Raw genomic sequence first — 13953 nt, forward strand, 5'->3', positions numbered from 1 at the left:
ATGGGGTTTTTTTGTTTTAAAAAAAAATGTTAGCAGGATTAAAACAGAGTTATGGATAACCATAACGTGTTATGTAACTGTAACAAATGATCTGTTCATTGTCTCAAATCCATCTCAATTTTTAACAAAAACTAAACCAAAATTCAGGAGCAGTGAAAAACCTGAATGCCTTATAATTCAATAAAATTGCCCTGTTCCTATAACCTGAAATTGCATTAGTCTATCTAATAATTAAGTTAAGTTGTGACCTATTTATTTGTTAGTATATCATGATATGAAACCTTAATGAAAATGAGTTCAGGTCTACTTTTTAGCATCATTGTATGAAGGAAGAAGCAGTTTTTATTTATTAAGTGCAGGTCATCCCTGATTTATTCAGTGTTTCTTCTTTTAGTTGCTCCTTATCTGTCGATTGTCCCCTCCCCAACAGTAACATGAAATATCCGCTCTTGCAATCAGAACCTGCTGTATCCCTCTGTGGCCACAGAGACGAACCCCCGGAGTCTGGAGAGCTCCTCTCCTGGTGGAGCCAACAGGCTCGCGGCGTACTGCGCATGCGCATGCAAAGCATTCCGCGCCTTCTGCAGCTGCGGATCTCGGCTCGGCGCTGCCGACCCTCCTGGCAAAGCATCACATTTGTTCCACACAGAAGCCCTCCAGAGTCGCGTCCTCGCCCCTCCTGAGAGTTTAGGCTTCGCATGGACAGATGTGAGCCGAGTCCATTTTCTCTTCCTCCCCCTCTCTGGCTTTCTTTGTGGGTTCTTCGACTGAAAAGCGCTTTTTGTGGCTGGTGAGTACGTGTAGGAGCGGCGTGGGGCGCTTTGCTTTTTGCAGCCGCCTCCTCAGAGGTCATGGTTGGGGTGGTAGCTTGCTCGAAAACGTTAGTTGTTCCGTTCTCCGGCCTGCAGAAGAACGTGGTCGGCCACCACCTCCTTCTTCTCCTCCTGGCTAGCTTTCACTAGCACCCCCCTCCGAGATGTTTGAGGACGACCTAGCTTGTATGTTTGACGGGGCTAGATGCTAATCGAGCTAACGTTTCATTTTGGCAGCTCCGTCGCTTGAGTGTGGGACTTGTAAACACAATGATAAACCCTTATATTAGTAGGCTGTTTTAAAACAGCTTCGCCGTGATTGTTTCTGTTTTAAGCAGGAATCGCTTGTAACGTAGCAGCTTGTTGTGTTAGTGGTCCACTCGTGGTATTTTGTTATTCTCCGTAAAATAAAACTAGTCTCTCCGGACTCGGTAAGTGGACATTCATGTTTTAATTTCAGCGCGTCGTTTACTGCTGGAAATTCGGTACATTTTCCCATTAACTCGGTTATTTATTATTTCGGTACAACTTTAAATTATCAGGAGTTTAAGGTAATCGATCGGACTGAAGTCTATTTGCAAACAGCGTTTAATTTTTAAAGGAGGCGTGTTCATACTCTGATTTATTTTTTCTTTTTTTAAGCCCCCAGTATAAAATAGTAAACACGGATATGTTAGCTAATCTTATTTCTTTCCTCGAATATTTGAACTACGTTGCTGCTGGTGAAATTAGCAAATAATAACTAACATTTTCGAGTTGAGTCCCCCGTCTCCGTGGTGCAGTGAACGCAGCATTCTGATTTGAAATCAAAGGATGGAGAGGCTGAGGGAGAAACACAAATCATCTGCAAAATCTGAATGATTTAGACTGTTTAATTCTTTAATTGTATGCCTTTGGTTTGTTGTCACGCAAGGCATTAAAAATATGTGCCCTCGAGGAGAATTAATCACGATCATGTCCGCTGTTAGAATTCTGCAAACTGCTGACAGCATTATTTTGTCCTCATCTCTGCATCCATCTAGTTCACTTTGATGGTTGTGCGTTTATTTCGTTTCATGTAATATTTATAGCCATTCTGCAAAAATGAGGTGACAGATGAAGTATGCATTTAAGCAAGTTTGTTGCAAATGAAGATAATTAAACGCTTCATATTGATGGATCACTATTAAAATGATCCTGCTCCTGTTGAGTAAACAGCATTTCATGTTGGGTGTTAAAAGCTTTGCATTAAAATTGTCTTTTTTTCTGTGTAGTTACACGTTCGTATAGCGAGATAAAAATCTCATGTCTTATATGGAAAAGTGAATGAGGAACCCTAATGAACTGTTATTATTTTAAAGACAGAGCAGGAATGGAGAACATTTTCTTCCACACGCTGCAACACTAAACCTTTCCTGAAAATACCCAAGAGGGCTGTGTGTGAAAGTACAAAACAGTTCACTTGTACGGAGTGCAGGGAAAGTTTGATTATAAATAGAGGGGGAAATAGTTGTTAATAATTTAGCTTGTCAATACTGAAACATTGTTAGCATTTTCTTTAATGTGCTGCAAAGAAAACACAGCAAATCTCAGACTCCTGTCATTTTACTGAATTCATTCATGCTGTCAGGTCCTCGTGAGAAGAATCTATATCTACACTATTTAAAGGTCCGACGTGAATTATTACTGAAGTCAGAACAGCCGATACAAACTTCAGCCATCTTGTAAAGTTTTGAAAACATCACAGATCTGGATCTCAGGGAGTCTGGATTTTAAAAAAAAATTCTGGACAAAAGTATGAACGTGTCTTTAAAGTAATAATGAAAAAAACTGAGTTACTATCATTCACAAATTTTCAGCCGAACTTGTTTTATTCTTCAGATTTTTAGTGCAAAGAAATGTTTTTAGAGTTAAATCATAAAGGTCATAGTTGCTTACAGCACCACGTACACTGCCTGGCCAATGTTGACACCTGGATTTAACTAATCAAATAGGTACGAGCCTCCTATTGGATAATTACTGCATGGGCGATTGTGTTTCAGCTGGCAGCAAGTTATTTAACCCCAACTGGTGCAATGAGTTGCTTCTCATTTCTTAAACAACCACGTGGAGAGACGCATCCCGTGGTCGTGGAAAAGTTGTCAGTCTGTTTGAGAAGGGTCAAATCATTGGCATGCATGAAGCAAAGAAAACATCTAAGGAAATTGCAGAAACTACAAAAATTGGGTGACGAATGGTCCAACACATTATTAAAAACTGGAAGGATAGTGGGGACCCATCGTCTTCAAGGGAGAAATGTGGCCGGAAAAAAATCCTGAATGATCGTGATCAGCGATCACTTAAACGTTTTGCAAAATCAAATCGAAGAAAAACAACAGTAAAACTCTGGGCTACGTTTAACATTGAAAGTAAGAGCATTTCCACACGCACAATGCGAAGGGAACTCAAGGGGTTGGACTGAACAGGTGTGTAGCCTTAAGAAAACCAATAATCAGTGAGGCTAACCGTAAAAAAAGGCTTCAATTTGCTAGGGAGCACAAAGATTGGACTCTGGAGCGATGGAAGGTCATGTGGTCTGATGAATCCAGGTATACCCTGTTCCAGAGTGATGGGTGCATCAGGGTAAGAAGAGAGGCAGGGGAAGTGTTGCCCCCATCATGCCTAGTGCCTACAGTACAAGTCTGTGGGGGCAGTGCTGTGATCTGGGGTTGCTGCAGTCGGTCAGGTCGAGGTTCAGCAACAGTATGTGCTCAAAGAATGAGGTCAGCTGACTACCTGAATATACTGAAGAACCAGGTTATTCCATCAATGGATTTTTTTCTTCTCTGATGGCACGGGTATTTCTCAAGATGACAATGCCAGTATTCATCAGGCTCAAATTCTGAAAGAGTGGTTCAGGGAGAGTCCAGACCTTAACCCCATTGAGAATTTTTGAGATGTGCTGGAGAAGGCTTTGTGCAGCAGTCAGACTCTACCATCATCAGTGCAAGATCTTGGTGAAAAATTAATGCAGCACTGGATGGAAATAAATCTTGTGACACTGCAGAAGCTTATCGAAACAATGCCACAGCGAATGCGTGCCGTAATCAAAGCTAAAGGCGGTCCAGCAAAATATTAGAATTTGTAACCTTTCTTTTAGCTAGGCAGTGTATCATCATATTTTCAAATTCTCGCAATACACATTCTAAATAATACTTTAGCTGCACGCTATTTTGTCCTGTTATAGTTTGCATCACTTGCAGGTGACTGTGAGCCAGTACATATTTATATACTTATTATTATTTAATAAAGACATTCATTTTTTATGATTTACTAGAAAAGATAAAACAAATTAAATAACCCAGACAGGGCTGGTTTTCTTTGCACAATATTGTGATGAGAAGAGTTTACAGTAATATAATTGCAGTATCTGTAAAAGCTTTGCATTTCCACGTGTGTTCTGACCTTAGTTTTGTGATAATTGCATTATTGAGTGTAAGAAATTATTCCCCAAGTGAATTTAGGATTACAAATAGAACACGTTTTCTTTACAGATGTTGAAAAGGCAGTCAGATGAACTAACTAAATGTCCAACATCTGCCATCTTAATGTTTCTCCCTTCTTCCAATGATTGGTAAAACAGAAAATTGTTTGTTTATTTTTATATTTATTGCTTTTATTGTTGACTTTGATGCGTTGTTAGATGTTATAAAGTACTAGTTCGCAGCAGGGCCATACTTATCTAACCATCTGTTTGCTCTCAATAGCTAACCATGATCAAACCTGCCATGTTTCGATGCCGCACCGAGCCAGAATCACAGTATTGCATGTTGTCACATGCCCTTTTTTTGGCTACAAAAGTAAAGTGAAAATACACCTGATTGTGCTTGTGGAAATGGTGCATGAATCCACGACTGAAGAATCAGTATCTGTAAAAAAACAAAAAAACCGACCTGATGGATGTGGTGACAGCGAGCTGTGATGGCTGTCTCCTCATGTTGGAATCCATCTCATGCCTCAGGTGCTCTGTGGGTTGAGGCATCGAGGAAACTGCAGACAACAGCAGCTCCGATTTTGAATCACCTTGGCTTTCCTCCCTTTGTCTTTTATCGTTTATCAAGGTACTAACCTTGAACAAAAACAGTAAAGATAATTTTATCTTTTATTTATTTATTACTTTTTTAAATGTATAAATTACCCTTTTTATAACAATGAGTTGCACTAATTTTGTCCACGTTGTGTGTGTATTTTTTACAGGAACCTGCTCAGCTGGACCAGAACGCACAGCTCGCGGTGCACGTTGGGCTGCCAAAATGCTTGGATTACAGGGAAGTGCCTCGGCTCCCAAAGTCTATCGCTGTGTGGCGTGTTCAGACACCTTCCCTGGCTTAGCCTCGTTGCTCGTGCATCAAGCGAGCCATGCAAGTACGCTCTCCAAGAGCTCTTCCTCCCCTCAGACGCAGCCTAACACCATCCCACAGGAATCGCTGTTTGCAAGTACGGTCTCAGCCAAAGAGCAAGCCAGTCCAGCTGCTCCATTAGTCGAGAGCCCTTCACCTTCTTTTTACATTTGTGATTGTGGAGAGGAATTTCAGGACTTTAGTCTCATGCTGGAGCATAAACGTTTACATGTCTCTGAGATGCAGCAGCTGCAGCCCCTTGACGGTAATATTGCTCTTTCTAGTGGAGCCGAGTGTAATAATGCTTTTCCCAACCAGCAGGCATCATTCACTCCTGTAACCCAGACAGGTTTAGGCCATAGTCGCTCCTCTACCTCTCTGTCCCCAGCTCTTGAAGTGTCCACATCAAATTCAAATACAGCAGATGTGGCCTTAGAGGACCATGTTGCCATGGTAACCCCTCCTCAAGGCCAGTGTACCCCTCCTCCTCAAGATATCAGTATGGAGCAAACTGAAAACATGCCTTCTGCGGAGGACATGCCAGAGAGCGAAGAAGATAGGGATTCGCCAGACAAAACTAATTCAGTCCAACACACGACAAAGGGTGAGAATTTGCCCAAAAACGACACCCTAATGAAGTTGCTGGCGTCCGCGTACAAAAACCGTTATCCGCCTCCTTTGTCAGAGAGTCAAAGCGAGAACAGAGTTGTACCCAAGCAAGAAGCCACTCGAGTTGAAATAACACCAGTAGCTAAACCACAAGCCTCTTCAATCAACGATCTCTCCATTGCTCAGTTGAGACGACTGCTTGCTAAACCTGGTATAAAAACCAAAGCTCCGTCCATTAGCAAAATCCTGGAGTCGAGTAGGAAGAGGGTCGTCTCTCTAACAAAGACTCTGTCTCCTGTTGTGGTTCTTGAGACCCGCCAAAAGCTCATGGATTCCTCGTGTAAAGGCACATATGGGCGATATCAATGCGGCCGCTGTCGTAGAGTCTTTCAGAACATAGACAGACTGACAGAGCATCATTTTTTGCACAAAAAAGAGAGGATCAAATGTTGCCGTCGTTGCAAACAGCTCATCATTGGGCGGCTGCCTTTGCCTGACAATCATGTCTGCCCTCAGATGGGAAACAGATCTATTCAGCCATCAAGCTCCTTCAAAACCAAGTTACCGTTTGCCCCCAAAATAGTGCCATTCCACAGTATGAACAATGCAAAAAAGGTTTTCTTTTGTCCATTGTGCAAAAACAGCTATGCGCGGAGGTGGAACCTCAAAACACACCGATGCATCGGTCAAATGTCGCTTCTCTCCAGGCAGGGCAATCCCACAATGCGAATGCTCACCCTGAGGTCCAACCATCCTAAAGTTAGCACAGATCAAGATAAAAATGAATGTCAGAGCATTGCTGTAGGCACTGAAATTACGAGCCACATCAAGGTCGAGACAAATTCAGAGGAGTCTGCGGTTTCACCGCTGGCCTGGACTCCTCCGGCAAAAAGCTTCTCCCCGTTCTTCGTCCCATCCCCCATGATGGAGCCGTATCAGGAGCTCTCTGTCGCTTCGCTCCAGGAAGGAGAAGGAGAAGAAGGAGAGGGAGAGGTAGATAGCTGGGGCACAAAAGGACTTGATGATGAAGACGGCAAAGAAGGACAGTGGACGATGCCCCTAGATGATGAAACGCACGTGTTCAATTTTTTTAATAAAGCTGATGACGACGAACAGGCAAAGCAGTCAGGATCAGTCGAACATGTAGAGATGACTCCCCACAGCCTGCGCTATTTCGTGAGCAATGGTGTAAGGCGGTACCCTTGCAACAGGTGTCAGAAAACGTACAGCCGCGCCTCGACTCTGCGGCGCCACCTGCGATTGTGTGGCTTTCGGCCACGTGGGTTCGGGGCCGTAGCTCAGACTCCGGTTCAGGGTGCCATCACGCAAAATTCCACTTTCGCGAAGCCAATGTTTTCCTGCTTCGTCTGCGGCAGGATGTTCAATCGCAAGGACAACATGATGACTCACAGAAAGAGATGTCAGTTTAAGCGAACAATGTCGGACGCACAAAGAGTGTCGATGCAGCCGAGAGTGGCAGGCAGCGCAGCGGCAGACGGTCAACCCCAGGGGGACGACACAGGAAACTGGGGCATCATGTCTCTGCCTTCTGTGCTTCCAAGGAGGGTGACGTGCGAGTGCGGGGTCGGGTTCACGTCTCCCCGACTCCTCCTGGAGCATTTGCAGAAGCACGCGCAAGAATCGTACACGTGCCCCACCTGTGGGGAAACCGTCAACTCCTGGGCTGACTACGAAGTTCATTTGCAGATCCATATGCATCCTCACCACCAGCTGATAAAGGGACTACAGCCATCGCCGCCTCTTCTAGTGCGAATCCAGCAGCCTCAGCAGCAGGCAGCTCAGCCGGTGCTGCAGTCAGGTCAGACAATAGTGCAGTCGGCCCAGCCGGTGGTGCAGTCGACTCATCCGGTGCTGCAGCCTCCCCAGAAACAACCGCGCCCAGAGCTGCCTCCACATCCGTCCAAAAAGCAGCGGACGGTGTGCACCCGATGCGGGAATTCTTTTGCGTCTCGCTGTTCCCTCCGGCGGCACATATCCTGGAATCGCTGCAAAGGCGTACGCGCCGCCGCCAATCCACCCAAAACCTTCAACTGTTCCCACTGCAACGCGGACTTCCCGAACAGCATCAGCCTGTTGTTTCACCAGAGAAACGGCGCGTGCAAACCTGCCATCAAGCCTGTTCGCTGCCCCGTCTGCCTGCGCTGGTTCGGAACGATGGACAGTCTGCAGAAACACCTGCTGACTCACAAACAGTCCGAGTCGTATCGCTGCGACGTGTGTCAGGGTACGTACCCGTCCCTTAAATCCCTGAAGATCCACCGCAGGAGGATTCATCGCATCCTGATTGGAAACCCTCGGCCTAAAACACAAGAACCACTGACATTTTAATGAAACTCGGTTCTAACTGAGAAGAGTCTGACATGAAGTGGTATATATAATATGCCATTTTATTTTTTCTTTTGTTGTTTTTTTTTAACTTTGCAGGACTCACCTGAACAATATGCAGCCACAAATGTTTTTAAACAAGTTTTAAACTTTTAAACAACTTCGTAGTCTGACCATTATAAAAACGAGAGGTTTGTTATACTGTATGTTTTAGTTTTTCCTACTTCATTACAATGAATTAGCCTGTAAATAATAAACTGAGGTTTGGTTTTCAGACTTCTTTCAGAAAGTTGGTGATGTAGCTTGTTGTTCTCGGTGTTAATAAACATACAAAAATTGTGGAAAATGTCATTTGTATCATTTTTTTATGAGTGGATATTTTTGTTTAAAGGTCCTAAAAGGATTACTGAATTTTTCATTCAGTTCTTCAAGAGTAAGCTTTGATTTAGGACTAATATCAGTGGAGTTTTGTCTCTTTATATGAACTTGTCAGCTCAATAGAACAATAAATATAAACGCCCAAACTGCTTTGTAGAGAGTAGGTGATGTGATCAATGTTGGGGGTCATTTCAGTACAAATCTTAATGGTAAACTCTCCTTAATTTATTCATAGTTGTGGTAATATATATCATTCAAAGTTGTGTTTTTGTTTTTTTATTGAGACTGCAATCAAGATAAGATGAATTCCTTAAACACATTTCAGTAATAAGCATGGAGTAATTGTTTTTAAACATTTGTTGTTTATTCAGTGTGATGTGGATCTAAAATTATTACAGTAACATAATGGCAATTTATAATGTTTTCCTGTAAACTTTAAACCCCACAATGTTTGAGAAAGAGTTCAGGAGCATTTACCTGGAAAGCAGATTTTTTTCCAAGTGATGAGAACAAAGGGCTGCACAGCTTTAAATTAAGTTCAAGTGTAAAAAAAAGAACTGCGCCTTTAAAAGCAACTGAATAATAATGTCTTTAATAGTAATTTCAAGTTAGATTTAATACATAATGAATAAGCACTGCACTGAAGTGGGGGAAACACTACTTTGTCAGCTAATAGTTTACAAAAACTTTCTTTAATAATAAAAGTCAAACACAATTACCAATTGTGTATAGTTTACAGAAATAAATTCAGTTTAATACATCAGAGAAAATGGCAAATAAATCTGGAAGCACAGATTAAGAAATGAATTATTCTGTAACTTTAAATATTATTTGGTTTGTTCCATTTGTAGTTAAAAACAAAATTATTCTAAGAACTATCATGACGAAGTAGTGACTACTTAGATATTTAGGGTTTTATAAATATTTCCCCCAAAAAAATTGAAAGTATACGCTACTACACATCATTTTTTTCTTATTGGTTGTCTGTTTAATGGAGGTTTTGTTTTTTTATTAATTTTGAAAGTGTCAGAGTAACATTGTAATTAAACGCTTTACCAAACACATGAAACATTTTGCACAGAAGACAGTAAACCATAATTTGTTTATCGTAAAAGTAGTTCAGTTTACTGCAAATCCCTTGTGTGCAAACTAAAATTTATCTACGTATGAAATGTTTCAAGGACAAAAATGAACGTTAGTGACTTAATATTAGTGTTTGTTATACATCTTGACACTTATTTGTTATGCAAATTTTGATTTGATTCTATACGCGTTTTTTTTTTCATTTAAGCTTTTTTTTCCCACATGGGTTGTTCACTCAACTTATTACATATTCAAATACTGAATGAAGATATTTTTTATCTAATAACTAAGAATAGGAATAACTAACCTCTTATCTTGATAGTTTAGACTGTAAAGCATCGTTTACAACATTTCTAATTAAGAGGAATGAGCACCTTCGGCCAGTAGGTGGCGATATGACACAACATTCCCGGATGTTGTGCTGGTGAAGGGCGCGCTCCGTCGAAGAAGAAACGTTTTCCCCTATTTATCATTTAGTATGATTGGGGCGCGATCTGCTACCTGTTCGTGCTAAACACCGGCGAATGAGTCAAGAAGTAAACGTTTCTACGAACGACAGTGGGCGAACTATAAACTCTTTTCGCAGGATATGTCACAGTTCTGATTCACTTTCACTGTTTTCTTTAACGTGACGGTAAGTTGACGATAAAACGTCGCGGAGCTACTTGTGGCTAACGTTAGCATGCTGTGCTAGTCGTAGCAAGACAAGCCCGCGTCCACCAAAACGTGGCGTAAAAAATATAACATATTTAAACATTTTCTTGAGTACCTTCATGGAGAAGTGCAATAATTACACTATTGCCTTTCGTGGCTAAATGACTGTAACATAGTTGTAGGTTGTGAAATGTAATATTTATTGGGACGAAGAGCTGTACAAATCTTTCTTAGCTTAGCATGCACTTCATCTTCGCCACACAATAAATCAATAAAACATTTTCAGTTTCCCATATATTAGGTCAATTTAGATTAACGCGACAAAGCAACTGTTGTTTTTTGTTGATGTTGGATAATGCACTTGAGAAACCGTTTAGGAAGTATTAGCATGTTGTAATCTAGGAAAATGTATTTTTAGTTATGTATATTATGTATGTATAATCCAATGTGGGGTGTAAATGTCTGTGATGCGCTGCAAATAAGTTTTCTAACTTCTAAAGTCCATTTACATGAAGTTAATCTTACTGCATGAGTTATAAACTGCATGAGTTGTCTTGTTTTATTGACATGGCTGCCTGTGAGCGGGCCCTGACAGAGCTGCAGACAAGCATCACTGTGTTGGAAGTAGGAGTTGATGATGATGATGATGGTGTCTACCTATCCTTCTAACAAGATCTGAATACTCAGTGTAGATTAATTTGATTTGTTTGTTTCTTTTAAATATAGTCCTGTTCATATTTATCCGATCAGAAAAGGCTGGTGTCCTATATAAACTGAGGCCTTAACAAGTTTGGTATTTATGTCCGTGTAAATACACGGCTCCAGGTTGAGTCATACTTTCACCACTTGGTGCTTTTGCAGTTTTTGTCTTGGTGCATACATACTTTTTCCTGCCATGGATCTCTCTGTACTTGCCTTGACCTACTTTCTACACACCTTAGCAGCCACTGCAACATTGAAGATTTGATAGTGTTAGGATAATCTTTTGCAGTTTGGGGGTAGGCTGATGTTTGCCAAATTCCTAGTCCTAGTATCCAAACTAACCTTTATCTCATTTCGAAATAGTCAGAGACGTCACGGGTGTCTCAAGAATGCTAGCACTCTATTTTTGTTTGATTTTTTTTTTGGGGGGGGGGGGGGTAAATTTCTACCCCGGTGATCAGTTTTGGTCCTGGTTCCTGCAGTGGAAACAGACAGGGGTGAAAACTAGAAGTATCACGATAGGCATGGGTGTGAACACCAAAGACCTGGTTCCTGTAAAAAGTATGTGAAGTGGAAACACACCTGTTGATGGCCAAGGGTACATAATTACCAGTGTAGAAAGGTTCTAGGTCACAGAATGGAAACAGGCCTTAAGCTGAAAGTTTAAACAGGAAAACCCCTATAATTAAATGTGTCTGAACTCACCTTTTATAAAGCTGGGTGACATGAACTCCCTCCTGTTTGAAAATTTGATTTTAAGATCCTAAAAATAACAATAAAAGCCACTGGCTGCATCAATTAGGATTAAATGCTTTCGTCTCAGTTAAACATATAAATCACTTTTCCAACTGGGTGTGTCTTTTTTTTTTTTTTTTTTTTGCTTAGTGGGGCCTTTTTTGCCACTATCTGTTTGCCCTGTAAACATATTGTACAATCCTTTTAATGGTTCTGCTTCTGATTTGTTTCTTTCAGGAGGGAAAGTGCTCTAGAGGGCTCAACTTCGGCAGTGATCACACACCCATGCCCAGCCTCATCATGAAGAGTGGAAGTCAGATTCTGCAGAGCTTCCTGGAGTGTGGCGTTGCCAAAGACCTGAAGAACAGCGGACACTTCTGCTTCAGCTGTGAGCAGATATTTGCGAATCGGAAATGCCTGGAAGACCACGTGTGTCCGTCTGCGAGTTTCATCTGCTCCTGTGGAACGGAGTTTACCGAGTACAAAGACATGCTGGAGCACAGCACCACACATGAACCGGGGCATCAGGTTCTCGACCATAACACCATAAAGAAGCGCCGAATCGAGAGGTACATAGAACAGGAGGAAAAGCTGAAAAGGTTGCAGAAAGGTGAAGTCATCTGGAATCCACCTAATGCAGGCGTCAAACCATCCGTTTCAGGACCTAATTCTTCAGCTCTCCTCTCACCGCTTCCCATGCAGACTGTGAAGATTTCACAAGTGCCTGGCTCGTACCCCTCTCTGTCCGAAGCATCTTTGCTCCCAAATCCACTCCCTGTAGTAAAAGGCATGCAGAACATTTTTTCAGATGTTGGCGCACCAACTGTGGATCTTTGGACACTCTATCAGCCGGTTGTGCTCGTTCCAACAATTCGCAATCTTCAAAAGCCATACATTTGCGGTAAATGTGGGCAGGGTTTTATGTCCAAGGCCTCTCTCGTCTCACACTACAACTTGCATGTCGCAGATAAAGTTTCTGGCTGTATTGGTTGTGGTTTGCTGCTCTCGGGCAGAAAGCAAGTGCCTCGCTTCCATTCCTGTAACTCCCCAGTCACTCACACCAAATTCAAACTCATCACTGCGAAGCCACCAAACTACAAGCCACGGAGTAAAGACAGTTTAAGAAAGAGTCTGTTTGCCCAGGCGCCTCAGGCCACTTCTGCTCCACAGCTGGAGAACCTGATTCCGAGTGCAACCGGTCATCGGAGCCGGCCAGCTTCTATCACCTCTGCACATAAAAGCATCAAAATCAGAACATACAATAATAATATTCAAGTGGGCTCAGTTTTTCAGTCAAAGAGTCTAAATCCTAGTGCATCTAAACCTTCCATTGGTGTCTCTTTGACCACAAAGAGTCCAAACGTCGGCGTGTTCAGTTCCAAGATTTCTGTTACTCCCCCCGTGCAGCTAAAGACCCCCACTAGCTCTGAGCCACTGAGCAGCGAGGGCGAGTTCACGTGTCGAGTCTGCCACCTTCCTTTCAGAACCGCTCAGATACTTCAGAGGCACAAGTGTGTCAAAGCTCAGGAGTTCATGGCAAAGCACGTGATCGGTGGCAAACTGCAACCCAAACTCCCAATATCCACGGGGGCTCCAACTTCTGCTCAGGTAAACGGTGAGAGAAAACTGAGCTTCACGCCCTCTGTTGGCACAAAGAGTCAGCTGGCAGCCGGTCTGGATAAAGGCAAGGCGGCGGTTCCTGTTAATAAGAAAATAGGAGAGGATGACGACGACGACTGCTTCATTGTCGAGGATGGATCAGACAAACCTGCTGAGATGATTTACCAAGTAACCTCATCTGTACCGATCAAGATTTGAAGAGTTGTCCGTCTGCCTTTCGTGTTCAACAGCAAGGCAGCGGTCTTGTTGACTGACATCGTGGCTCTTCACGCAGAAGTAAATTGCTTCCCAGCTTTCTCCAGACTCCTTTAAAATATAGACAGTAGTTATAAGAATGCATTGTTTATCGAGAAGAATTTGTTCTGTTTGTATAGTTAACATTATATCGATCCCTGCAGATTTCTACACTGCTCCCCGTGAAATGGAAACCCGTTTAAGGTAATAATGAAAACGTGTGCATGGTTTTTCCATGTTCGATGGAATAACCAGGTATTGTAAAATACTTTGTTTTTTTGTGTTTTTATTATGCTTTTAGTAAGATGAAAATGTGGTGTAAAGCTGTGGGATTTAGCCCCCATTCCTTATGTGTTCATACCAGCTTTGTTGGAGTTTATGAATACAGTTTATGATGTAATAAAGTATATTTTCAAACTTCA

The 13953-nt window shown here is 42.2% G+C and overlaps 2 protein-coding genes across 4 annotated transcripts; both read left to right on the top strand.

Annotated features, from left to right (window-relative positions):
- The first annotated feature begins 428 nt into the window (after positions 1 to 428).
- Positions 429 to 8476, top strand: im:7147486 (zinc finger protein 836). 3 transcript variants are annotated; one of them, XM_037980427.1, is made up of 2 exons: positions 429 to 708; positions 5028 to 8476. In XM_037980427.1, the coding sequence occupies exon 2, from the start codon at positions 5084 to 5086 to the stop codon at positions 8126 to 8128; it is 3045 nt and encodes a 1014-aa protein (XP_037836355.1). In that variant the 5' UTR covers positions 429 to 708; positions 5028 to 5083; the 3' UTR covers positions 8129 to 8476. The 3 variants fall into 3 exon arrangements, with proteins under 3 accessions (XP_037836355.1, XP_017288715.1, XP_024865649.1); XM_017433226.3 differs by having other exon boundaries at positions 430 to 790; XM_025009881.2 differs by lacking the exon at positions 429 to 708 and adding an exon at positions 4801 to 4891.
- A 1547-nt stretch (positions 8477 to 10023) lies between these two features.
- Positions 10024 to 13953, top strand: LOC108245961. Its single transcript, XM_017433233.3, has 2 exons — positions 10024 to 10220; positions 11915 to 13953. The coding sequence occupies exon 2, from the start codon at positions 11963 to 11965 to the stop codon at positions 13493 to 13495; it is 1533 nt and encodes a 510-aa protein (XP_017288722.1). The 5' UTR covers positions 10024 to 10220; positions 11915 to 11962; the 3' UTR covers positions 13496 to 13953.

The sequence above is a fragment of the Kryptolebias marmoratus genome, linkage group LG16 (genome assembly GCF_001649575.2).
Source record: "Kryptolebias marmoratus isolate JLee-2015 linkage group LG16, ASM164957v2, whole genome shotgun sequence".
Lineage (NCBI taxonomy): Eukaryota > Metazoa > Chordata > Actinopteri > Cyprinodontiformes > Rivulidae > Kryptolebias > Kryptolebias marmoratus.

Coding starts and splice junctions, on each gene's coding strand:
- im:7147486 (XM_037980427.1), top strand. CDS start 5,084: ATGCTTGGATTACAGGGAAGTGCCTCGGCTCCCAAAGTCTATCGCTGT.
- LOC108245961 (XM_017433233.3), top strand. CDS start 11,963: ATGCCCAGCCTCATCATGAAGAGTGGAAGTCAGATTCTGCAGAGCTTC.